Here is a 27433-nt window from a genome sequence, read left to right as displayed (position 1 = left end):
ACTCAGTTATCCCATACCAAACCTATGGATGTGTTCCAGCACATGAACCATTGTTGACTTCTGAGTCTGTGTTAAGATTTTAAGCCCTGAAGAAATGTCCAGAATGTGTGACATGCAGTCTGGGACCAGGAAGTAGTATACATACACTTAAAAGACTACCCTCTCCACTTGCAAAGATGCTTCCAAGCAAATATATAAACATGAATGTTAGCTGACTTTTTCTCTGTGTTTTGTGGACCTGGACACAAGAAAAGGCATTTCTTCTGTTTCTTTGACATATCATCCTTATGAATGATTCAGTGTCATTGCAAAAGCATTTGAGTGTAAGATATATCTTTCCTGTGCTCTAGCACATTCACTTTGTGCCAGATGTCGACTTGTGTTTGTGTAACTTTTCTGGTGAATCTCAAGTCTGGCTAGTAGGGATGTGGATCTTTCGGGAGGTCACAATTTGATTCAGTTTCAGATTTCAGTTGTTGAGAGTTTGATTCAAAATCAGTTTTCAATTTAAAACAAGTGTCTATTCAAAATTAATTCTTGTTTAAATAAATAGAAAAGGGAGCAATGTTTTCAGCCTCTTGCTCTGATATGTCTTGTGCCAGTCCATTCACTGAAGTCCACTGAAATACAATATGAAATACCTCTGGCAAGTAACATAAATGATCCTTTGCCTAATTTGATAAAATTAGAAGTGCTAATTAATTTCTTTGTTCATTTGAAATCATCTTACAGTCATGCCTGTATGTGTATGACAAAATGAGGGGGAGGTGGACTGCTGTGTTTTTATTAACATTATGTCTCCAGCTCTTAGAGTGCAGATTCATTCAGCTCCAGGAAAAACCATCCAGGCACAGAGCTGCTTTCTTCAGCTTAGAGTTGATTTAAGTTGCTTAATCTTGAAGTGTACCTCTTGGTTAAAGTTAGCCTCTAGTGACAGCATATTAGGTATGCACAGTATACTTTATATTTGTACCACAAAGTTGATTATTTAGTCATTAAATTAAAACTGTGCAACTGTCTTTTTTTTTTTTTAAAAGCTAATCTGCAGCATAACTCAGTGTGCATCTGCTATAGATTGAAGAAGTTGCACTCACAGTTGAATGCCATGTTTTTTTTTTTGTTCTGTCAACATTACCTTTATAAACAACATTTGACATTTGAGTGAACTGATTATGATTCATGGGAGATAAAAATTGAGATTGTTAGGTGAATTCATTTTTTTTTTTTTTACCCACACTTGCTGGCTGGTCTGTTTTGTACTGGTACATGTTTATAAATAGCCCTGTGAAATCTGTGCCCTGGTTCGTTTGGCTCATCCACTCAGTACAAACAGCTGCCTAGTTAGTGGATGTACAGCTTCATTACCAGGAACTGCTCTTCTCTAGAATACATTCATAGTGAAAAGGGCAATAGAGAGTATTCCAAGTAAATAGGCTTTGCGGTTTTTTAAATGTAATTTCTCTGAGCACCATAAATAAAATTCTTCTCACATTCGTTGCAAAGGGTTAGTGGCAGGAAACTGAGCAGTAGAAATTGGCACTGAAAGCCCTGCAAAATTAAAACAAATTTATCTGCTGGATAGCTGCCTTGTGCAAGCAGGAAATTATACTTGGAGGGGAAACTGCAAAACCAAGTTCTTTTGTTGCATCAACTCTTTAGTAACGTCCTAAAAATAAACAGACTCTGGACCTTCATGTCTTTTTTATATTGCTGATTTAGGATTAAATTCAATTGATTGTACTAAAGCAGTTGCATTTCTTGTACCTCTTTCATTTGCTAAGCTGTGTTTGTTTATGTTCAAATGAGCCTATGTTGTAGCACGTAGAAATGCTCCATGGAATGTTCATGGACTCTTTATTAACTCTATTGAATTGCATTGCTCTTCACTGGCAACATCTAAGCAGTTAATTTTCTGTTTCTCTGCAGCCATAAGTCCTGCATCATGGCGAGAAGGCCAAAAGCTGGTAAAGATGGTACTGGGTCCAGATCCCAAGCTGCCTGGGGAGGACAGGCCCCAACCCCCTGATGGATTGAGCAGAACAGGTGGGGTCTAGAGATCTAAACTCTTGTAAACATGCCACTGCACCCATGTCTTATATTACTATGTCAGCCATTTTAATACCAGCAGCCAACATCGCTACTAAAAACCCAATTATCTCTGCTGTAAACATTTGTAAAAACAAATGCCATTTGGCATTAAACAGTGCCCGGGGGTAGAAAGATAAACCAGGTGATTAGATGTCTGCTTGCTTTAAAGAGCCACTCGGCATGTGTGAGCTTGATGCCAAATGTCTGCTCTATTATTTACATACAACTGCATATAGACTTGACCACCGACATACAAATTAGCTTTGGCTCTTGAATTGCTGTTCACCTCCTCTTTTCACCCTTCTTTCAAGCATTGTGTGTGATCATTTTATTTTTTTTCTGTTTTCTCCTGTTGCTATTGAACAGACATTTCTGCACTGGCTGCATTACCTGTTATGGAGTTTATCCTGTTGGACAATTTTCGCCAAAAGTTTTGCATGGCTCGGACACAGACAGTTAGACAGCTAGACTGACAACAGAGCCAGCCAAAGAATATCAATAAATAAAGAGTTTTGGCTGCCGCTGTACATACACAGCCATAGATGATCTGTACTAGGTACCACTGACCGTAAAGAATAGAGATTGACTGGCTGTTATGGTTGAGTGCATGATTAGACATGACCTGATTTTCAGAGGTTGCTATCAGTGCATACTCTGCATAAGGGCAGAGCGAGTCAGGAAGATGCAGTGAGGCTCACTGCAGCCATGTTCTGGAAAAAAAAACATTGTCTGGATTAGATACTGTAAAATCTCAGTTGGAATTTTCAGTTTGGCCCAGATTAGTGGTGCCATGGCAAGCCTGTCCCACATTCTCATTTAGTACTTGAATTCTGTCTGGGTCTAGTGCCTCAGCTTTTAAATTTTTTTCCTTTAATCTGTTACAGTCACTTGTTGGAGGAGCATCCAGTATTTTTAAAGCTGTGACAAACCTTTTTTTTTTTTGTTACAGATATTATTTATAGATAAACAGGATTTCATAGCCCACTACTAATAGAAATTTAAAGACCAGTCACACAGTCATACCTTTGATTAAATATGTTTTAAATATATCAGAAATGTTCTGTGTTTGATCAACCTAGATTCCACTTGAAAGTATTGGAATTGGAGGTGTTTAGTAGCATGCACTAATACTAATGTACATGTATGGTGGTTTTTTTAATAAGTTCATTACCAGTTGCCGTCTGTAACATTTTATCTTTCTTCACCAGCTTCCCGTCACCATTCCAGTTCAGACCCACGCTCAGCATCAAAACCACGGTCTCGCCCTAATAGTACAGAAAGGCCTCGTAGTGCATTTCGAGAGCAATCCAAAGGGCACTCCACCGCCACATCTACCCCGTCATCAGCAGATCGGAACAATGCCCCAGTGGGCACAAGTGCAGGTCTGTTGTCAGCAGACATCCAGGGGATACTTGATGATCTTCAGCTTGAGTGTAAAGCAGCTGAGAAGGAGGAGAGGGCCCGTCAAAGGTCCCGGGGTGGCAGCAGTGGTAGGAGAGGTAGAGGGGGATCAGGGTCACAAACAAGGACTCCAGTATCTACTTGGGGAACTACTATGGCCACAGGTAACTCCTCAAGAGGCTGCCGCAGCGCCAGCCCCACTACACGACGCCCGGAGACTGCCAGCACAGCTGACATGGGGCATAAAAGGCGACACTATGATGCAGATACTGTTCGACAATACATTTCCAGACAACAAGAGGACAGAAAGAGGCGTCAGGCAGAAGAGAAGAGAACACTCAGGGAGGAAGCAGAGAGGAGAAACCAGAGATTGCAGGAGCTCTACAGGAAGCAAAGAGAAATGGTTAAAACAGTGGCCCTACCCAGTGAGACACATGTGGCCCCTGTACAAAAGCGACTACAGGAGACCTACAATAAACTGCTGCTGGAGGAGTCCACATTGGGCGAGGAGGCCATACAGACGCAGCGTGCTGCTTCTTCTGTTCAAATGGTATTGTACATATGCATGAAAAATGATAGCTGTACTGGTTAGAATGTAACTAAGTGAAACAAATGAATGAAATCACCTCATGTAAGAAAAAGAAATTGTGGATTTTCTGTAAACGTGTGTTCTGCCACAGAGACCGATGTACCAGCCCTCAGGAGAGTCGGACAAGGAGAACAAGAGACTAGAAGCACCGCAGAGCCCCTCGAGCAGTGATAGGTCTTTGAATGATCAGCCACCTCCTTCATTATCCAGGTACAGACATGGACGCACACAAACTCCCAGAATAACAAACTTCCTTAACTCAGATTTATTGACACAGAAAAACAACAAACAATTTTCAACACAATGCACATTATCTGCTGCCTCCTGGAAATAGTTTTTGGGTGATAAATTCTAGAGAATCACCTGACTTTATGAAACAGAGAAACTGTTTGTTCCCAGATGGTTGTTTTTTTGTACAGACTCTTTGGAAGTACCCCAGAAGCGTCACTGCTCTGAACTTTTGTACTAGATTGAAGAAAAGTACTTTCATAGTCACTGATCCTATTTTAGATACATGCAAGAACATTGGAGATAATAGTTATTTACCTTTTTCTCTGTATATATTGAATGATTATAGTTATTCTGATTTATAATTTTCCCTCCAGTCACAGTGTATGCTGTATCCTGTTCATTATGTTCAATATAATTACATATTGGGCTGGTGAATATTTTTCATTTTTTAAAAATTTATAGCAGTAAACATGTCGCAATGCATAAAGGTGTTTATGCAAGGGAGTTTAGATACAGATGTCAAAGAAATAATTTTACAGCACTCTGATGCCTGAATGGCCGTAAATATGTTGTCTGCGGACATTCTGGGTATTCACAATGAAGATTTTCTTGCATGCTATATTCAGTAGCATGTATGATGAAAACACATACGTATGTTTAGTTTGATCACTGATTTAAAAACAAGCTGTTATATTTTTCTCTGCCCTATGCAGGAATGATCTGGATGTTGGAGTTGCCCCTTTGCTTCAGCCTGACAGTCTAAGCCCAGCTGTTGGACCTATGAAAGGTCCCAGCAGCAGTGCGCTAGCCCCTTTTGCTGACCATCTCCTCTCCCAACTTCTCAGAATGGATACTGCTGTGGCAGCTAGTGGCATCCAGCACTCCCAGCGGCCAGCAACGGCACCTTCCGACAAATCGTGGTCCAGAATGTCCCGCATTGAAGCCCTCAAGGCCACAGCTGCATCCCTCTCCAACCGCATAGAGAGCGAGGCACGGAAGCTTGCTGGGGAGGGGATCAACTATGGTGCATCAACCTCGATGGACGTGGATACTGTTTTGGCTCCAAGGCCTTCTCAAGCTAATCTTGATGATATATGCTGGGCAGAAACAGCTGCAACACAAAACAGTGACATGGCTTTAAGGATCCAGAGGATTTTGACTAGCACAGCTCATAGTTCATTCAATGACACACCTCTTCCGGGAGCAGGCAATCTGCACACCTTCAGGGGACAGAAAGAGACAAAGGGTACAAACACCAATTTAACAAATCCACAAACGATTTCTTCTACTGTAGCAGGACCCATTCTAAACAGTTACACACATGAAGAGAGGATGCTAGTCAATGGTTCACAAAAGGCAGAGAGAATGAATAAAACAGAACAAAAGACGGTATATAGATCAATAGAGGACAAGAAACGGACAGATCTGCATGACTCAAGTGCTGATTCCATCAGTGAGGGTCCTCTTCTGAGTGAAGGTAGTTTTTCTGAAGATGAGGCGAGCCCTTCTCACCCCTCCAGCTATCATGCAACTAGACCAGCAGACCGCCTGGAGGCAGTCAGCTACTGTGCAGGTCAAAGAAGGGCTCAGCAGCGGTTGTCAGAGTTCCAGAGGGAGGCAGCGAGGTGCTCGGCCCTCAGTTCACCCTTTTCCCACCATGATGGCAGCAAAGCAGCCTGGGAGGAGCTGAACAAAGGAAGCCCTCTGAGTGTTATCAACATTTTCACTAAGAACCTTCATGGCCATGTTAGAGGTTAGTTCACATATGAGTACCTTTTCACTGAGGAAAATATGTCAGTCAAGTTTTACATATTAGATGTGGGTGAACAAACAACGAGTGGATTTATGAAAATTGTTGAGGGTCATTTTTTTTTCTCCTTTTAATACTCCATCCTGACAGTCAGTCTAGAGAAAGATCATTAATATTTCTCTTCTATATGTTTAATCTCCAACCTTGTCCAATAGTCAATGAGAGGAACTCCCCATCTGCCCAGTCGTTGCACTCTGGAAATGGACCCGTAGACGCAGCAGTCTATGAAGATGACTTTGTGTCATCTTATAGCAGCGGAGCTATTGGTCAGAGAGGCTCCAACTCACACAGGTAGGAGACATGTAGTTGACATTAGTTTTTAAAATTAACCACTGGATGGCGCCCATGTTACAAAAATAGAAAGCTCATGCAGCTCTTTCAGACAGCAACACCGCCCCTTTTATTTTTTGGTTCCTGACAGATTTACCCTACTTTTTATTTCATCTTCCTTAAACATAATGTTTTCTACTTGTGTCACAGATTCTGAATTTTGTCTAAAAATGATTTGAGTTTCTGTCTTTCTCCCCTCTTTTTTAGTGTGAATAGTCATTTTGAGGAACTGATGAGGAGGTCTCCTTATGAGAAAAGTAGCCGAAGCATCAGTTCACATCACTCATCTTTTCACTCGTCTGTTCACTCACCGCATCTTTCTTCTGGTTCACCATCTGGCTCCTCTCCGTTCTCTAAGCACTCTGGCAGAAAAAGAGGTGAAATTTAATGTTGTTGCAGAATTTCTTTTTATGACTGAGATATTTTATTTTTATTATTTTTATTGAAAATGATTAAAGGAAACAGTCTTTATGTGGTCAAATGATGTTCTTGTGTAGTTAGAAAACCCACATTATAACTGCCTCATTCCTCTGCAGGCACAGCATCAGACCACAGCGATGCCACTCTGGTGGAAGAGCAGAGGAGCTCCTGCTCACCTCCCTCAGAGCCATTATCATCTGACTCCAGGAAGAGAGCCTCAGACAAAAGCTCTTCCCACAGCCAAGCTAAGAGTGTCCAGTCTAATGACACTTTAAGGGAAACATCTCACCAAAGGTAATGATATTCTTCAGATTACATTAATGGGAAATTGGTACCCTACAGTTTAGTCAAGTTCTGTAAAAGTAAAAGAAAAACCTTAAATCCAGTTGCCTGTCGTATTTTCTTCCTTCCTAGTTTTCAGTAACCTTCAGTACAGCTCTGCTTTGTAGGAAGAGTGTTGGCTTACATTGGGATTTATTTTATGCTGTCCTGAATATGGTAGCTTAAAGATGTCAAAGGTTAATTGTTATCCAAAAAACTGGTGATCAAAAAAACCATTAGTGCTTTTCTGTTCAGTAACACCGGTCTCCTGAGTAAAAGTACTTACCTTCATTGCTACCAAAGCACAAAGGTGACACCTACTGGACCAACGTGGGGTCCTACATACACTTAGGTCTAGAAATGGCTCCTACATGCATCTTAGTAGAATATAAAATAATAAGTTTAATAACTGATTAGTATTTCTGAAACCAACTAGCGAGGAGATAGGAAACAGACATACGGGAGTTAGCTAAAGCAGTGCATCCCTACTGTTCTGCACTGGGTCATCTCAGCCTCCATGTGATACAGTGTAATTCCAGAAAGGTTAATTTATTTTATTAATTCATTATTTATTTATCTATTTGCGTGTGACTAATTACTAAACTATGCTTAGAGAGCCCTGGTTGAGGCTGACAGTCTCAACAGTCTTGTGACTTGCTGTTCTGTTCTGTTGACCCAAAACAGAAAACACTAGTTGTTTTGTTTTGGGGGCTATGGGATTGTTGGGCAGGTCAGCCAGCTTCACCGCAGCTTGGGCCTGCTGCCAAAGTAAAGCAGAGAGTTCTTTTTCTCTATAACTGAGCCTTCTAATGGTGTACTCTGAAGCCCGGGTGACAGATTCTTGCCACCCTGTGGAACCTGCATCTATGCCACAGTGATGGCAAAACATTCAGGCAGGATTGTGTCCATCTAAGTACCATTTACCAGGCAGGTTTTGAGTTTATTTTGGTGGCGTGATGTTCATTACTGTGACAGAAACAATCTCAAAATTGTTTCTTTATGGACAACAGATGTATGTCTCTGTGGACTTTTGGCAGACTGCTTTCAGATCTGTTTCTGTTCATACATCAGCTAACTGTTTAGGCATCAAGGTCACAATAGTGTTATATTATGATATTAGTTGAATCTGACTGGTTAGCTTTGGAGAAAAAAAGGTGCCATTGTCTGCTATCCTTAATGGGAAAGCGGAGTGTATCCTGATCTCTTTAGACATTGCCCTTGGCCTCTGATCATCTCAGAGCAGCACAATGTAGCCATTCATAGTCTGGGCCTCTCACAGAAGAGTTATGCTGCTTGAGTCAGTTCCAGGGTTTGCAGAATCAGAGGCCCCTTCTTTCTTAATCTTTTTGTCAACCTGCTCCTCTGTTCAAAATGGTCAGAATAACATCCCACTTTACAGTGTCTGATTTAAAAACCTGTTTCACAGTTGATTTTAGAAAACAATTAAAAGTGTGTTGTACTAAATATATTGATACATGGTCCAAACTATCTTCAGAAGTCATTCTTGTGCACCAAAGTCCCTCATCTTGAATGCTAGAAACATCAGTGATGTTCACTGGTTTCAAAATAATATTTGATCTTTCATTTACTTTTGTTTTGTTCCTTTTCTAAATGTTTTTCTAGTTCGGGACTTGACAGCAGGAAGATAACATCAGCCAGGTCCAAACAGGCTTCCCCATCTGGCTCTCCAGATCCTTGTTCTCCTCTAGGAGCTGACTCTCCCAATGAGCCTGGGAGAAGTGGTTTTGCAGGAGCAAATTACCCAAACACTGGCGCCACAGCCCGCAGTGGTACAGCAGAGACCAAGACTGCAGGTAAATAAAACTAAAAAATAAATATAATAAATAAATAAATAAATAAAAATTAACAGATGATTTGTGAAGTGGAATTTAATTAGAAAAAATGGATAGTGTGCACCATGAGATTTAAGAAATGTGGTTTCACTAGCCCTGTGACAAAAACAAGTTTAAATTTTTGTCACTACTTCTTCCTAGACTCACTGAAGTTCCAATTATAAAGATGAAGACAGAAAATACCTGAATGTTGAATGGATTTAAACTTAACTTTAACTGGAACTTTAGTTTTCCACTGCTGTGAATCATGTTATTCTCAAAGTGCCTCACTCCACCAGCATTACTGCTCACCCTGTGCGTCCTTCCTTTCTCCCAGGTGAACTACAGTATTCACCTGCGGTCTTGCAACAGCGTATGGCAGCAGAGCTCCAGTACCTGGAGTCTATTGAGGAGTCAGTCCGACAGCTGGGGGATGTGGAGAGGCTGATGGGTGTGTCCATGGCTCAGCAGGAGAGCGCATCATTGGCCCAGATGCTCAAGGTGGCATAATTGATGTATTTGACAGCACATACTTGAGGCTATGCTTTTATGTACAAATAAGTTACAATATCTATGCATGACATAATGTGCCATACAGATGTGAATTTTACATTGTAAAGTATTTCCCAATTATTGCATTAACCTGGAACTTAAATTAATTATTGATGCTGCATAACATCTATATGATAAATACTTAAAGAGCTTTTTTGCCCTCCATAAATTTCAGTGACTTACTACCTCACTAATGTCTGTATTGATACACTGTATTGAACTGCTCTCTGAACTTTGATCCTGCAGGTCAACCAGCAGCGCCATGAGCGTGACCTCTACGAACTGAAGATCAAGGCTGAAAGGGAAGCCCTCGAGTCACAGCTACAGCTAGAGGAAAACAGGCAAAGATTAGCCAGGGTACAGCTATACACACACACACACACACACAATGCATCAGTTATTTTATTCACGCCAGTAATATATATATGCATTTGTAGATGAATTCAAAGGTATGGGTGCTTTTATTTTTCTGAGTGTATGATAACGGTACTTGATTTTGTCCAGGCTCATATAGAACTGCAGGAAAACCTGGCAGGAACTCAAAAAGAGACTTTGGAGGGCCTCCAGGAAGCAGCTACAAAGATGATGAGTCAACAGGCTGAGGCAACGCGTTACACAGCCGACGCTGCCCGACACATCAAAGAGGTTAGGAATCACTGCCTTTCTTTGTGCCTGGAAAACAGCCAGTGTCTCCGTATTGTAACAAAAGCTCATTCACTTTTCAGTTTCAGTTAAGACATAACAATAGATGCAGAGGACAGTGTAATATCTAGTTTAAGACTCATCAAATCAAACTGTTATCTGTATATGGTGTTCTTGTCTGTCAGATGACAGAAGTGGTGCGGTCACAGATAGCAGGAGCTTTGGTAACGCCCCGTGTTGCAACTGATTCCTCCATGTTGGACGAACAGGAAGAAGAGCAGAGCTCCTATTCAAAGCATCGTAAGGACAAAATTGACTCTGACAGGTAAACTCAAAACAACTACATACTGGATTTCATTGTGAATAGATTCTCTATTAACCAACTGAATCTCTATAACCAACTTGTTTTGTGAGTTAATTTTATATTCAGAAAGTATTAAATCACATTAATAGATGTAATTTCCACCGATGGAAAAATGTGTAGTACCTGTTCTAAATGTTTGTTAAATCTCTTCTGCATGCTCTCTTATAGCTTCCAGAGTGAGATGTCCAGTAGAAGGAATCAGCCAGAGGAACCCCTGTCTTCACCAAACAGCCCTAGTCAATCGGACTCTTTATCCTTCAGGAGACCCAAACTCAGGTACCAGTTAGGCTTGTCATGTAGCACTAGTTTTACTGTATTCAGGTTTGGAAAACGAAAGTCTTAAGACACTTTATCTGTCCTTTGCTTGTTTTCTTAGTGGAGCAGACTCAAACAGCCACCACAGCCCATCACATCTCTCTTCTGACCACAGAAAACAGATGAAAAAGGAAGCAGTAGAGGGAGAATGGAGGAAGAGGGGAGCTGAAGAGAGGATGGAGAGGGAAGCACGCAGCAGCTCAATAGAGGAGGAAGTTCTTACAGCAGCAAACGACTCCCTCTGCAGTGACAACATCCCCTCTGTAGTGGATGAGAAAGGTATCAGATGCTAAGGGCAATTGTTAGTATAAAGTTAACATGCTGTTACATAAGTGTCTTCTTGACAGCTAGAGAAAATGTGAAAATCATGTTCATTTAATCTGTACTAGAATTAAACCTGTGTGTATGCACAATACTTCACAAATGGCATCTGAGTGAATACAGTTGAAGACTTAGGATGTACACTGAGCTTATCTTATTTTTGGACCCCAAGGAGACAGTACATCAGTAGAGTACTCGCTCAAGTTTGATGAGTCCATGACGGAGGATGAGATCGAAGAGCGCTCATTCCGCTCCCTGCTGCCATCAGAGGCGCATCGCCGTGAAACTAAGGAGAAGAAGTCCCACCATCATGAGGAATCAGAGGATGATGGAGCCAGTCATAATGCAACATTAGTTTCAGGGGTACGCAATATCTTAAAGGTGAGAGAGCAATGCAGCAATTCTTATGAGTCAGTGGTTGACAGTGAAATGTGGGGATGACCACTGATGGTACAATTTATCCCCTGAAACGTGTGATGATTTGATTGAGCAGGTGTCCTTGTTTGTCCTCTCATATATAATTACTTTCCAGTAACCCACTTCCTGTATTCATTGCTCCCCCAATGATCTCCTATCCTTTTAACTCATGTCTTGCTGTTTATTTTTACTCTCACCTCACTCTAACCACCTTTGTGCTCCTGCAGTCTCAGGATGCAAACATGTCCTTTTCTGGTGGACAGGACAGCTTTTCGCAGTTCACCATGGACATGGTGCGTCAGTATATGAAGGATGAGGAGGTGAGACTGCAGCACCAAAGTGCTCTGCTGCGTCTCCGCCAGAAAGCTCTTAAAGAGAAGACAAAAACTGAACTGGCTTGGCTGGAACATCAGAAAAAGAGGCTGAGGGACAAGGGAGAGGATGACAAAATGCCACCTATCAGGAAGAAGCAGCGGGGACTCCTGATGAAATTACAGCAGGAGCAGGTACATGTTAGTGGAAACATACTGTCATTTAGTGACAGTGGAGCTCTGGGGTGATCTTACCGCCATTTTAACCTTCTCTCCCACTATACTCATGTTCCTCAGGCTGAGATCAAGCGACTTCAGGAGGCCAACAAAGCAGCCAGGAAAGAAAGACTGCTGTTGCTGAAGCAGCAGGAGGAGATTGAGCGGATGAGAAACTCTACACTCAGACTGAAGGAGCGTCTCAAGTGTGCTGGAGGTGAACCACCGCCTGTAAGTAGTCCAACGCTTACTAATTACCTTAAAAGCCGAATCCAGGAAAGATCGATTTAAGGTTTTATTTTAGTTTTGTTTGTTCTACGGATCGTAACAGTATGAAAGGAAAAATACTTAGAACTGTAGAATGTTGTCCTGTTCATTTGAAGTTTTTATTTTTATTGGCTTTAGTCACACTTGGTCTGTATGTCCATTCATGCATTCTCCAGGAGACTCCTGTGTCAGAAACCCCTGTGTCAGAGGCTCCCTCCCCAAACATGAGACACACCGAGGATGTCCGCAGCCCTTCTCCATCACTGTCCATCTCTGGAAGTGAAACTAGCAGCATCATGCAGAAACTCAAGAAGATGCGCTCTCACATGGATGAGAAGTAAAGACTTTCTTTTCATTTTTCATACATTAATTGGGTTATCTTTGGTTGATAACGTCTTGGCAAGTAAATTATCAAATGCTCCTTAATCAGTGTTTTTAACACTGCTTACTATAGGTGTGTGTTGCCGCTTTCTTCCCTTGAGGTTTGCTTCTTTTGCACTACTAAAGATATCATCTAAAGACAGATTTATTTTCTTATTCTTATTTTTTTGTTAGTTTTTTGTTTTGGCCCATGTTCACAGTCTGAAAGCTTTAACACTCAGTATGTGTTGATAATAGACTTTGATCGGTTCTTGCTATTTTCTTGTAACACAGCTGCACAGTTTACGCATAGAGCTTTTGTTGCATTTTATAAAGCACATCCAGGTATTTTTGTACAGCTGAGTAACTCAGCATCAAATGATGCACTGTGCTGTTTTCACACACTTTTTGTCATTCTGCAATGACAAGCCATAAAAGTCAGAAGTTTTTCGTTCTATGCATACGGTCCTTATCTTGACTATCAACTCACCTAATTAAAGCTAAGCCATCTCTCTTGCTGTGGATGTGTGAGTGTGTGGATGTGACGATAAGCATGCTCCATGTTGTTCTCCCTCTAAAGTAGACAAGAACCAGCACTCTCGGCTAAAATCCCCCTCTTAACTTTAGAGGTTACCACCTATAGCAGTACTTTGTAGAAGGATCTGTACTAAGAATACATCAGAAGTGACTTGACAGTCGTGAAGATCCAGTTTTTAGGATTTTCTGGCATCTAGCAGTTAAAGAATGTAAGGAACTGACCCCTCACCCTCCCCTATGATAGCCGCTAAAAACACTAAAGACACTCTCTAGAAGCCAGGGTTTGATTTGTCTGTTCTGGGCTACTGTAGAAACAGTGGTGCAACATGGTGGACTCCATGAAAGAAGAGCTGCTCTATCTCTGGTCATAAAAGGGTCATTCTAAGGGAACAAAGCATTGCTTTTGCACAGCATTTCTTCTTATTTTACACTAATGAAAGCAGGATTATAAACATTATATTTCATTTGTGCCTCTAAATCCAGCACACTGGACCTTTAAATGATTGCACTGTTATAAAATAATTTTAATATTGCAGCTTTGACTTGCAAAGGCATATTTTTTTTTCTAGATAAGTCAAACATACATTGTGGAGTCCATCATCTATATTACACCCACTTCATGTGCTTGGAGTTCTGTAGGTCCTCTAAGATTTTAGGCCTGGCTTGCAGCTTTTGGTCAGGTGGTTGTTGAGCCTCTCATGACCGGGTAGCTCCAACAACTTGGTTAATTGTTCTGGGGTTTTAGGATTTTTAACTTGACTATAAATCACAGCCCAGTTCTTTATGGTAGCACAGTTTCTAAGTCTAGATTTGTTTCAGTATTTACGATTAAAATTATTATGAATTGTTTGAATTGCATTAATTTCAATACATTATAGAGTTCAAAATGAACACAGATAGATTTAGATCATTGCAATATAAATTTCTTAAGAGGATTAACAAACAGTCATTTAGTTGCTTAAATATTTGTGTCTGGTAATGCATTTAATGCCTTGCTTGCTTTCCATGATCTTTTGTAATAAACTATCAAATGTTTCTTCCCTTCACTCTGTCATTCTCTGTTATCGCTGTCCTGCTGTTGATTGTAACCAAAGCAATTATACACTATGTATTCAGCTTGCATGCCAAGTTGTTGTCACTTCGTCTAGGGCTATAACTGTTACCTTGCGCTGTAATTGGTTTTAGAATCAGGATTGCTGATAAATCTGTCATCAAACCCTCTTCATAAGCAGGTCTGGCAGTGATCATACCCTCAGCAAACCCCTCCAACATCCTAGTTTAAATGTCCATATTCTTCCAAAACATTTTTAAATCTAACAGAAACCTGACATACTGACACCTTGGGTGCACATAAAAACCACATCTGCTCATATCGCTCTTCTCTCTCCCTTTCTCTCTACTTGTTGTTTCCCTGTTTGTGTTTTAAATGTGCCCCTCCCCCCCCCCAATTGTGTGTGTGTATGTGTTTTGTTTATTTCCATACCCATGTTTGTGTGACTCTTTTGACTTTGTTTGTTGCGTGCTTGTGTGCTGTAGACACTGTTCTCCTGTCCACTACTTCTTCTCTGTGTTCACGGCCCACCACTGGGCCTCCCTCAGTGTCTGTCTTCCCAACCTTCACCCTAAATTCCAGCTCTTTATCTACAACCAGTTGGTCAGGTACTGTACAGTGCTCTATACCTTTTCCCCAGCACCTCCACTTAGCTCTGCTCTGCCCTGCCCTGCTTCACCCCACCCTGCCCCATGGAACATGCTTGTGTTCATCCACTGGCACTGGGACCTTGAAGGGGTGGGACAGTGAATGATGACTGATTGGATGTGTTGGTTTGTTTGTTTTGGGGTTGTTTCTTTATTTCCAAGATGGAGTTTGTTGGGGGAAGCCTTTGAATGAAACCTTGAGGAGTGTCCAAGGAAGCTGCTGTGCTAAAATAAGCTAACCTTTTGACAACTTCACTTTGAATATAATCACATTTTTATACCAATTGTCAATATTTGTGTTGTCAGTCAATAACTGAATTTAATATTGTTATTAAAGGACAGTGGTTAAAATGGGAATATTAGAGGTGTCATAAACAATTATGTGAAGGTTAAAGGTTATGTTTATTTGAATGGGAGCCTTCCTTGTTGAATGGGAATCTCAGACATTCTGTGGTGTTTAATTTGTGACTCTTACCCTTTCTCTTTCTTGGTTCTTGGAACATGAGAGAGTGCATCTCTTTTCAATGTCCTTTATGTTGTGGCTGTTGGCCACAATAGATGTTTTGAGAATAAATCATGCTACAACATGGAAGTAAAGGACTTTTGCAGAGAACAGAGTAGAGATAGAGCGGTCTATCTCTTTAATGAGCCCAGTAAATCTTGACTAGCCCTCTTTATTAGGTAACTGTTGCATAGGATGGGATAATAAGTACAGATGGCCATTGGCTGTAATAGAGTTTGGGAAGGCACTAAAAGAACCTTCCTGTCTGGTTCTTCAGTATCTGGCCTGTCATCAGTATACATTAGGTCAAGAGAAAGGCCTCTAAATTAGATCAAGACTAAATAATACTGCTCTGTAATAGCACCCATAGCTGTGGGAAACTACATTACAGAACAGCTATACCTGACATCTGTGTCTGCAAAACTTATGTATGTATAAGTGACTCTGTGGATGTTGGATTTTTGAATTATTAATTCTGCTGGTTTTGCAAGACAACAGAGCCCTGTGTTTAAGTCTTGGCATCCTCATTAGCCAGAGGAGTACAGGTGTTTTGAGGTGGGTGTGACTACCCCCAGTTGGCATTCATCTCCTCGGTTTCAATCTGATGCATGAATCTGACATCTTCACTGTTATAATCCTGCACCTCTTTTCTCCTGACTATCATCAATTTGTGCTTGTTCATTAGATGGGTGCTTGTACACTACCTTATTTGGATGATTATTCTAGGCAAAGATATAAGTAAAGCATGTATTGGGTGTGTATGTGTGTGCTGGATAAAGGTTTGAGGTGAACTTGCAGTGATAACTGGATGTCTAGGTGATTTGGGTCTGCTTGCTTCTGTGATGTCATGTTTAACAGTCCTTATGCTAAATGTCTTTGTCCTGCTTCTCTCCCTCTTACTTTACCTTATCCCTTACCACCCAACTACTTCCTGTCTCTTTCTTTTTGCCATTTTCTCATCTTTCTTCTGACCATCATCTACAATATCTCTTTTCAATCTCTTCTTCCTCAACTCTCCATTCTCTTCTTCCTTCATTCTTACCGTCCCCTTCCAAAGATTCCTGACAAAGCGGGAGCAGCAGCTGATGCAGAGGCGTCACCATGCAGAGGAGCTGCTGCAGTGGAAACAGCGCCTGGACCAGGAGGAAGCAGAGGTCCGTAGGATGGAAAAGGAGGCTCTGGCTGTGTGGGAGAGACAAACACCTCTGGACAAGGACATGGCAGATAGACAGAAAAAGGAGATATCTGACATCAGCCCCAGCCCCAGTTACCATCAAAGCTCAGAGCCCAGAACTGACAGTGAGAAAGGTGAAGCAACAGGATCCTAGTGTGGTTTAGAGTCGCAAGATGGACATATGTTATGGTTTGGGAATGAGGTCAAAATCAACATAAAAATAAAACGACTCAGTGTTTATCTGTTGTATGTGTTTGCAGAGTATGTGAGCGAGGGCAGCTGTTCCTCAGCAACACCTGAGTCCAGTATACACACTGAGGGATTGGGGTCCCAGCAACCAGGAAGTATATCTTCAGCACAACCTGCGTCAATCCCTGAAACACCTGTAGCATCTGTTCATAGCAGCCCTGCGAATTACACTCAGGACTTTACTTCAGCCTCCCAGTTACCTAGCAGACAAGTATGTATAAACGTGATGTATTTCAGTGTTTAGTCCCATGATGATGGTAGTTAGTTTTGACTGGAAATGCTTCAAAACTGAGTTTGCATGTTGGAGAGATTAACGTCCGTTCCTGTGAACAGACAACAGACAACTTAATTCAAAAGAATTCTGTTTAGCTGCTTAGTATTATTTGCAGCATATTATGGAACTATTGAACAAGTATTATATTCCGTGAGGCACATGCAACAGGATAACTAGACATTTGTTAGCTCACTGTACATGTAAAATATTAATCCATCCATACCTCTAATAGTCCATCTGACTGTGCTGTTTTAGCTCGAAGTAATATTCCTTTCTCTTCCCCTCCTCCTCCTGTTTTGTTTCTCCAGTCTGCTTTCAAAGGGAGCCACAGCCCTACTGCCTCTCCTTCAGATGGCAGCAGCAAAACCAAGATGCAGCTTTGCTCCTCCTCCAGGACCACCAACCAGGCCCGCACTCAGCCAACTGACTCCCCCATGGCTACGCAGACTGGTGAGTTAACCAATGACTCAACACCTATATGCTCAATATATGACATTTTGTGGGTTTATAATACTTTGTGATAATGCTTTGTTTCCCCCCCAGAGAAGATGGGGTGAAACAAAAAGAGCAGACATAATGCAGCTGTATTGCCAGTGCTGTGTAGTCAGGCATAATGTGATGCTGCCAGGAACGCATTATGCAAGCACTTCCCTGATACCTAACCTGCTTAGCTGTGTGATAAGAGGAAAGAACACTTTGCATTGCACTTAGTTACCGCACAAGCAAAGACAATTTTGCTGGCTGACTACTGTATAGCTGAGTGTGCTTGTGAATGGTGAATGTTAGTCTTTGTAACTACGTTTGTTCATTGCATGCAGGCAGAAGCAGCATGCACATTAACGAACTGAACACATTCTTGGTAAAGAAAATAATACACTAATCTCCGCAGAATTGGGTTTGAGTTTGAGTTGGCATAAAGTTGGATTACTCTTTGCTAATCAGAGTTCTGGCACTGGTTTTACATTCTAACTGCGATTTATCATCTAAATTTGCCTCCAGAACCCATTTCAGACCAGAGTGATATAGAGAGCCGTATCAAGGCCCTGAAAGAAGAACTCAGAAAACGAAAGTTTATGGCCTACCAGCTGAAGAAAGAGCAGAAGAAGAGGCACAAAGAGCGCCTCAAGGCACAGGAAGCCAGCCTCCTGAAGCAGCTGGAGGTAAATGTGTGTGCCTGAGCAATTATCCATGTACTATATTTGCAGGTTTCTTCATATCTTTGCTGTTATTCTCCTGTGTTCCTTTTAGAGTTATGACAACTTCATCGAGAAAACTAAAGCAGAACTGAGCAAGGAGCCAGGCAAGACATCAGACACAAACTCCCTATTAAAAGATTCTGCTTCAATCGGAGCGCAGACCAGTATTAGACCATCAACTCACAGGTAACAAAGGCTGTAAACAGCTGTAAACAAGTTGTATAATGACATTTTCAATCTTATACTGTGATGTAAGTTAGAAAAAAATGGTGCTTATTTAAAAGCAAATCCCTCTTCTCAGGTCTGAAGCCAGCAAAATCTCTGAAAGGACACGATTTGATGCATCATTAGATCACAGTGAGTGGTGTATTCATCGTAACTAATTTATATAATATGTATATATATAATATCTACATATATATATAATAGTATATATTTAATTTTGACAAAGGTGTTCCAATAATGATGCACCCCTTTCCATTATGACAGATGCCTTTCCTCAACTTGATCATAGTAGATCTACCTCAGTGCCTGAAGAATTGTCTGACGACCCACCAACAGTCACTCCAACCCCAGTATATGGCAGCCCAGAGTGTCCAACCTCAGGACCGAGGAACTACCTGTCCACAGGGGGATTTTTAAGACCTTCCTCTAAGGAAGACCAGACACAGATGATTGAGTCTGCAGATGACAATATTCAAAGATCTGACATTCAGGAAGGGCTGGTGGATGAAGTAAGCTCTGAATCCGCTGGTCAACATTCTGAACATCTTCTCAAACTTGAAAAAGAAGACAGAATTGACTCCCAGGAGAAGCTGTCTACATCTAAACATGTTTCCTCTTTCATGAGTGAAGAACATCATTATTCTCCAACCGTTAGTGTAGAACAAGATAAACAAACAAAAACAAATGAAACCTCTGAAGCTGAGAAAGCTGTAAAATCTATTATCTCCTCTAGTAAGTCACATTCAGATGCATTGGACCTCAAAACAACACCTCATCCGAGTTACAGGTCCTCATCCAGTGACCATTCTTGCTCCCCTGACTCGGTTGCCTTCACCTCAACGAAGGAGGCACCATTGAAGGATGTTGAGGCATCTTCTCCCATGGCGGACGGCTATCATGATGACTTTGAGTTGTCAGTGAACTCTTCACCTAGGGAGGAGCATCATAGTTCCAAGCCTGTCTCTCACATTTCATCTTCACCTGCTGAGAAAAAGGGCTCGGGAACGGACTCCCCCAGCAGAGCCACACCGTATGACAGTCAGGATGAAGAGATAGAGGAGGAAATTGCTGAAGAACTGAGTCACTATTCAGGGACTAGTGGAGCTAGCCAGCAATCTGGAAGACTGCTAGATCTTCATAACCAAACAGAAGACTCTAAACATGACAGCGAGGACATTGTTAATTCCAGCCATTCACCACCCATCTCTCCTTTGCAGACCCCTCTGTCTCCTGTCATAGATGAAATGTCAGGTTTTAAAATTGGAGATCGGGTTCTTGTCGGTGGTGTACAGCCTGGAACTCTGAGATTCAAAGGTACAACCAGCTTTGCTAATGGCTTCTGGGCTGGTGTGGAGTTAGATAAGTCTGAGGGGAGCAACAATGGCACTTATGATGGGGTGGTGTACTTCAAGTGTGACGACAGCCACGGTATCTTTGCTCCTCCAGACAAGATCACACACCTGCCAGACAAGTTTGAAACGTACACAGACACCACAGAGGATGAGGACTCATTCTTTGATGATATGCCAGATAAAGGTTTAGGGGATAAAGGTAAAACAGATGAGAACGAATTCCAAAAAGAAGGAAAACTAAAGAGTAAAAATGAGCAAACATCTCATAAGCTATTTGGGCCTGGAGATAAAACGGTTACAGATGACTTTATTCAGAAGGCTGCAACCCACCTAAATTCACAGCATCATAAAGAGTCCATGCATCCCATTTCTAATGGTAACACAAGGGATATAATTTTGGATTTGGAAGATGTGCCAACCACCCTCCTCATCTCTGACATGGACAAGATTGGCCTGGGGAAACAGAGTCAGAAGGACATTGATGAGAAAGAAAACGTAGACTGCCAGCACCAGTTTACTGCTGTAGATTTTTACACAGATAACAGGGATGATGAGAGAGAAAAGAAGGACAAAGTCTTATTGGACACATTTGCAGACAAACTCCTCAACAACTTTGTGAGAGACACAGTGAAGCAGTTTACTGAAATCAAAAAGACTAAAGAGCAGAAAATAGAAGCTGCCAACCAGATGAATGGAGACTTGTTTGATGAAAATCTTGAAGAACAAGAATTCTTCTCTTCATTGGAACAAAAAGATGGTCTCCCCTTCTTCCTGCCGACCGAAAAAGAAGAGCTGTCTTCTCCAGAGCTGTGTAACCGACCGGTGAGTGAATATTTTTGATTCTTTAGTAACCTGTTTGTAAAACTTCAAGAAAACAAATAATTATTTTTCTTGTTTATCTCCATGTATTTGCAATATTAAAGACATGAATTGAAATGTCAAACACAAAACAAAACTGTGGAATGTTCTTTGTTGAGAAACAAGAGCAATGACATTATGTTACTGACAAACAAGACTTGTTGATTTGACCTGGAGAACCCTTGTTTTTGCCATGTGTTCAGCCAAAGTCCAGTTTAATGTTGACAGACTTTATTGAATTTGGTGCTCTTTGCTGTGCCTGAAACATCAGAAAGAAGTAATACTCTCTAAGACTAGATCAGAAATGTAAACCATGATTTATAATAGGACTTGTAATGTCATGATGAGGTTAGATGCTCATAATTCTGGGAGGCTAATCAAAACTGGATGTAATCATGATATTTCCTTTTTTTCCACAATAGGAAAGTCCCGTGTTGGGGGCCAGCGGTCAAGAGGAGCTCGCCAAGCGACTAGCAGAGCTGGAACTGAGCCGTGAACTACTAGATGAACTAGGTGATGATCAGGATTGGTTTGATGAGGACTTTGGCCTCAGTTCCCGTAGAGAACAGCAGAGACTCAAACAGAAACCAAGAGAAGAAGAGGTGAGGCTGGGAGGAGGGGGAGGACTGGGAAGGTCTGGAGCTGGAGCAGCCCTGGGTGGGTTGGTCTCATCACCAGGTGGAGAACAGCAGGTAAAGACTCCACCTAGACCTGAGCTACCTCTCCCCCTGCCCCCTAAACTCCCTGAGCAGCCTGCCATGGTGGTACCCCACTCAGCCACAGAGGTGGAGAAGATGGTCCATGCTGCCACTCAGGAGATCTGGGAGAGTTGTGGCCTGGGGAAGGAGGGAGTGTTGACCCTTGCACAACTGCCAAACCCCAAACCCTCACAAGAGTATTTGGGCAAAGAGGCCAACAGCCAGGATCAGGAAGCCATCTGCATCCATAGCTACAGAAAGGTGAAAAGGACAACTTTTGAAAACATTTAAAAAGAATAACTTTGTATTACAAAGAAAACTGTAAAGGTGGTCCACTGAAAACACGTGTTTTGTAAAACCACGACCTGTAGGATTGAACAGAAGGAAGTCAAGCCTCCTTGACTTCCTTTTTATCCTCCTTGCCAGTCATGCTGGTGAAAATCAGCGCTCAATGTACTGCTTCAGTGGTGCAAAGCCACTGAAGCAGTACGTTGAGGACTTGTAATGTTTTCTTGAAGGCAGCAATTAACTCTGAGTGAGTCCACTGAGGTTAAATGCTAGGCAAGTTTCCATTATTCAGCAGATTCTGCTCTTTTAGATTAGCATCTTTTCAAGACTACACAGCTGTCCTCTTGCCCCAGATATTGTCTCAGTTGTTGCTGTTGAGCAGCAAATATTCTTGACATTTTGAACGTTTTATCTCACTCCTTTATGTTGACCCAGCATGAGATTATCCAGCTTAGAGAAACCTGTCCACTGCAGCTTTAAGCTCAGTTTTAGTATCTCATGAGTCTGTTATTCTCCAGGCTGTGTATGACTTGACATGGGAGATTCTTCAAGACATCTATGCTGAGGACCCCCAGGCTGATCAGCCTCAGTGGGTCAAACCACGTCGAACCAAGTCCTCCTGCTTCTATAGAGTGAAGACACCAGGAGACATCACCAAAATCCAGGTAGAGCTCTGCAAGACTCTCACCACCAGCAGAAAGAGACGTGTGATTGATGTGTCTGAAAAGTATCATCCTCATCTAAACACCCCTAATGTTAAAGGCAAAGCGTGTTTGTAAAATATAATTGTACCTTCAGCAGTTAAACAAATAAAGTTCTGTACAGTTGCAGGTCCAGTGCCATGCTTGAAACACATGATGACATGTTTCTTTTTATTCGCATTGTGTTCCAGGAATACATCACAGCAGAAGTACTGAAACTCTACGGTCTGGCAAAAGATCAGAGCCAGAAGACTGACTGGCAGAAGATGCTTAAATTTGGCAGAAAAAAGCGGGATAGAGTTGATCACATACTGGTAGGTCCCAAAATTAAATATTTGTGATGGTTTTGTACGTGATTTAAAATGGCAGCCATTTCATACTGTATCCATGCATAGATTTTCACCTAATACGTCAAGAGTAGGTATTTGTAACTCATGATAAAGCATGTGTCATGTTTTATCTCTTTATATGAAGTAGAATTATATCTGGCTAAAACATCTATTAGCAGTATGGTTCCCTTCCAGTTAGCCCCCATGTAGCATCTCACATGTATAACACCGTGTTGCTGCCTTTTAACCTTGAGTCCCAACCAGAGTTTTTGGTATTCAATAATTGTTGTTTTTTGCCTGTTAAAGTACAACATATTGAAATTTTTGTTGTTAGAATGTACAGTAAAATAATTGCCTTGTTTCATGAGCTTAACTGAACTCAGACACCCTAAGTGCCTACCACTGCTTATCAGCTTACAGCTAATGTACAGTAAGGTATTTGATTCTAGTGGAAACCCTGGTCTTGACATTTTTCTGATTTGCTCCCTGCAATATGAAAATCTGATTATTAGTCAGTGTGTTACAGTGGTTGTCACTGTTTATCTCTCAGGTACAGGAACTTCATGAGGAGGAGGTCCAGTGGGTCAACTATGACGAGGACGAGCTGTTTGTCAAGATGCAGCTAGCAGACAGCATCTTTGAAGCTTTGCTGAAGGACACTGCAAACGTGCTGACGCAAATCTATGAAAAGAGGGCCAAAAGAGTCACCCCCTCCTGACAGTTTTCCTGCTTAAATTTTAAACCACAACCTCAAACTGAATCCCAATTTTTCCTCACCCCAGTGAACTTCAGCCAATCTACCACTGCTTGGTCTTCCACCAGCTGATGTGCCAACAGCAACGCTCAGATGCCTTCAGTCCCGCCATTACCTCTTAGCTAAACAACTCCTAGTTATTTCTATGACATTAATTTACTGAATTCGTGTCAACTAACTGTAGTGGTTCTATAATTTGTTTTACACAGAAACACCTCTTGAACAATCCAGCCTTCTTAAACCTTGATACCATCTAGTCTCAGTTCTCACCTCCTGGACTGGTCCTTTTTGTAAATGCCAGTTTGAGAATGAGTGGATGGTTTTATTAGGATGGACTGGGCTATTTGTTAGCATTTAAAGTCCATTGATGCTGCTAAGTTGATTGTTCCATGCGGGACTGTAATATGAGATCAACCTGGAACAACAGTAGGTTGGAGTATTTTGTATTGAATCTTGAAGCAAATGTATATATGGGTTCAAAAAATGTATTAGAGTAGCAGATAAAGAATATACAGTGTGATCCATGCGTGATTTGACAGTGACATGTTATTGTGTTGCCTTTGTAATCCAGCACGTTGAAGTTAAACAGTGACTACAAGGTTAAACCTTTAGCTTTATTTTAAGGGTGGATGGTGATCAACACCCTCATGTAGGGGCTTGTAAGCCTGCCTTAAATTAAAAAAAAAAAAGTCTAAAATCTGAGACCTGCAGAGATTGCAGCCATCTTCAACTTTGCTTGTTTTTTTCCAGGACTACAGTCTGGTCTTCAGCAACTTGCTCAGTTGGTCTGATATCAGGTGACTTACTCAGCCACTGCTTGTTTGCTTTGACTGTATGTTTTGCTTCATTGTCCTGTTGCATTGTCTTAAAATTGGGGCTGTGCTTAGAAAAAAAAACAACACTGTTCACCCAATGTGAAGCAAAGAGTCTGCACTTTTTTATAATCGTTGTTGAATTTCAATTTCAGCGTGATGGAGGAGAACTACAACACATGAAATTTGTCACCAGTCAGACTGCACTGTATTGGAACGTCACTGAGATCAGATATTGTATGAAACATTTTGCCTCCATAATTTTATTATTTATTGTGTGAAAATGTTTGATTGGAGGAGTAAGAAACATTTTGAATTGTAAATGATCTTGTCAACATATAAAGAGCAGATTTTAACATCTAATGAAATTGTTAAAAGCACAAACAGAAATGTGAATGTGAACATGGCAATATATTATATAGGAGGTTTAAAAAAAAAAAGAAAACCTTATTGAAACAAGAAAAAGAACAGGGTGGGGTGGGTATTTAAATGTAGTGTTAATAATTAATTAAAACTGTTATGTTTGACTTTTATTGTAGCCACAACTGCCCAGTTCGTCAACACAATCGCAGTGTCCCACTTTCATACAATATGTTAATATTTTGAAGCACACAGTGTGTACTTACATTAGCTGTGTGCAGACATCTCATACAAACAGCAAATAAAACGCCTGCGGTTTATTACTTTTTTTCTGTGCTGTAGCTGAAGCCTGTGCACCTCATTCAACACTGTTTTTCACTTTGTGTGTGTGTTCACATGGGGGAACAAACCGTCCATCAATCAATGTCAAGTTCAAAAATCAAGTAATTTTAATATTCATGCTGGCTTTTTTTTTTTAAAGCAATTTATTGGATAATAAAAACCCAGATTTGTGTGTATAGTATGCAAGTGGGATGCTGAAGACTGGCGGGAGTGGTTTGATATTTTAGAATGACACCACAGGACAGTACTGAAATGCTGGATTTGAGCCTTACTTATCCTATAGCCTGTTTATTTAATATGATTAGAGAAAACACCTGTGGCTCTCTTATCTCTTCAGTGGTTGCCCTGGTTATGGTTGCTTGCTGATCATTTGGCCAAAGAATATCTGGTCATGTAGCAGCATGGTTATTTGCCCTATTTGCTGCTTTGAATCACTTGGCTGTACAGCAATCGGCAAGTTCAAACCAGCCATCAGAATGTAGCCCGGCGATGTCAGACAGCAGAGGTCTTTCTCAACATTCAGTTCAAGTGCCTCTTTAAGTTGAGTTCTAGATTTCTAACAAACTTTGTTGATGTCTCAAGACCCTTTGGACCTATTTGCTTTGAATGTCTCTTTTAAACTGCTGTAAACGATCCTTAAATTACTGCTCTTCCTTCTAACCCATTTGCCAGTACTTCAGTTCCTGCCTTATCAATCTGTGTGTCCCGAAGCATAGTTGTGGAAGTTTTTAAAAGCTGATTTTCCTGTCCCTCACCCCAAGAAAATTTTTGTAATACTAACAGAATTGCCTCCTTGTTGACCCTCTGCACATGTGCATATGGACACAGTTGAGTCATTTTACTGATAAAACTGTATCAGGAACTAGTTTGTTGACACACGGTGACTTCAGCCCACAGGCAGTACACTGTGAGTCATAGAGCTGATGAGAGTATGCACTTAGAACTGTATCTAAGGGCTTACTTTGGTCCTCACTGTCAGCACTACTTTGATCCAGCAAACTGTGTGCAAACTCATTGTGGCATGTGTGACAGAGCTTGTCAATCTTCTCTGACTGTTAGGAGCTAAAGTGACCTTAACCCGAGTACTTGTTCTTTTTTCTACCGTCAGTGTTGCTAAGGTGTATGTTCATACTGTAAATAATGTAGACCAAAAACATTTGACACCAACCTCTCCATGCTGTAGGACTTGTATGTCTGGTCTGTAGGCATATGTAACTGTAATGGTGACATGATTAGTAACATTTTCTGTAAGGCTTTATTGCAAACCCTCTAGGATTGTCCTCTCAAATGGATTGTATGTGGGTGGGAGTTAAGTTCCCCTTTGTAACTATGCAGTACTTGGTCATATGCATTGCTTTATGGATGTGGATCAAACAGCTCAAACTTCTGGTGTATTTGAAAGATTAAATAATCCTTCAAGAGGCTTGAGGCTGTTTGGTGTAGGCTGGGGTTGGTTTGAATAACCGAATTGGATGTTGTTATCAGAAATCCCAGTCAGACTAGAATTCCCTGTTCATCTTTTTTGAAATGTTTATGAATATTTATAATAATGTGTGATGAGTGCACACCAAGTGCACTTCGAGACTTGTACAATTCTTTTATGGGTGTAAATATACTGTCTATCCAATCTGATCCACTGTTACTGTAACCTGATTGTTGTAAAATAAACACTGTTTACTTTGCAAATATGTGCATAGTATATATTTGTTAACTAAATGAATTTTGAAATTGTAAATAAAGCTTTTCATTGTTTCCAGAGGAATGCTGACTTGAAATATGTCGAAGTATGCAGAAGTTAGTTGTGTCAGGTTGCATATTTCTCACCTTATACTTAACCAGAGATACAAGTTTAGTAACATCTACATCTAAGTCCCATTCTTCAATTTTATACTGTATGTGCAGATATGTGGATTTAAATCCCTTTAGTCTGACACAAACAAAAAACAAAGTCCTAGCAAAGATTCAACCTCATCTCCTACCTTCCCTCTGCTGAGATGCGTTTAAATCGCACCCAGGAAAAGACGATAATTTATTTATTTGTCAGTCAAAATCATGGTCAAGGTAAGGAATGATTTTTTTTTTACGCTCAACTAATAGGTTTTTTGTTAAATAAGCATATCAGTAATCATTAAGGATTATTTCCTGGATGAGAGCCGCGTAGGAGCAAAAAATGTATGTGCAAGTGCTCTCACCGCGCATGACTTTCAATCGCCTGATATCAACATTTCACGTCCCTACGAGATAGAAAGAAATAAATGTTTGGACAGTGGGTGTGTTCCTGTGTTTCGGGAGGTGTT

At 41.1% G+C, this 27433-nt stretch overlaps 1 protein-coding gene across 8 annotated transcripts in view; it reads left to right on the top strand.

The window, feature by feature from the left end:
* cep350 (centrosomal protein 350) overlaps positions 1–26898 on the top strand; it is a 34554-nt gene extending 7656 nt beyond the window's left edge. For 3 of the 8 annotated variants that reach the window (XM_046390937.1, XM_046390939.1, XM_046390938.1), the window contains exons 9-38: positions 1927–2043; positions 3297–4039; positions 4170–4288; positions 5023–6062; positions 6275–6410; positions 6657–6826; positions 6986–7163; positions 8814–9004; positions 9360–9523; positions 9821–9931; positions 10079–10219; positions 10402–10541; positions 10749–10856; positions 10957–11174; positions 11389–11597; positions 11861–12139; positions 12242–12391; positions 12604–12764; positions 14861–14983; positions 16582–16832; positions 16959–17158; positions 17530–17671; positions 18221–18381; positions 18470–18603; positions 18719–18774; positions 18907–20816; positions 21275–21811; positions 22357–22503; positions 22731–22853; positions 23419–26898. In XM_046390937.1, coding sequence (XP_046246893.1) covers positions 1927–2043; positions 3297–4039; positions 4170–4288; positions 5023–6062; positions 6275–6410; positions 6657–6826; positions 6986–7163; positions 8814–9004; positions 9360–9523; positions 9821–9931; positions 10079–10219; positions 10402–10541; positions 10749–10856; positions 10957–11174; positions 11389–11597; positions 11861–12139; positions 12242–12391; positions 12604–12764; positions 14861–14983; positions 16582–16832; positions 16959–17158; positions 17530–17671; positions 18221–18381; positions 18470–18603; positions 18719–18774; positions 18907–20816; positions 21275–21811; positions 22357–22503; positions 22731–22853; positions 23419–23586 — 8327 coding nt within the window. In that variant the 3' untranslated portion in view covers positions 23587–26898. The remainder of the gene's footprint in view (positions 1–1926; positions 2044–3296; positions 4040–4169; positions 4289–5022; positions 6063–6274; positions 6411–6656; positions 6827–6985; positions 7164–8813; positions 9005–9359; positions 9524–9820; positions 9932–10078; positions 10220–10401; positions 10542–10748; positions 10857–10956; positions 11175–11388; positions 11598–11860; positions 12140–12241; positions 12392–12603; positions 12765–14860; positions 14984–16581; positions 16833–16958; positions 17159–17529; positions 17672–18220; positions 18382–18469; positions 18604–18718; positions 18775–18906; positions 20817–21274; positions 21812–22356; positions 22504–22730; positions 22854–23418) is intronic. The other 5 variants (XM_046390944.1, XM_046390941.1, XM_046390940.1 and 2 more) reach the window with 5 other exon arrangements.
* The last annotated feature ends 535 nt before the right edge of the window (positions 26899–27433 follow it).

This window comes from Scatophagus argus, chromosome 6 (assembly GCF_020382885.2).
Source record: "Scatophagus argus isolate fScaArg1 chromosome 6, fScaArg1.pri, whole genome shotgun sequence".
Lineage (NCBI taxonomy): Eukaryota > Metazoa > Chordata > Actinopteri > Scatophagidae > Scatophagus > Scatophagus argus.
Note: the sequence above shows the minus strand (reverse complement) of the source record. Positions and strands in the feature narration are given on the sequence as shown.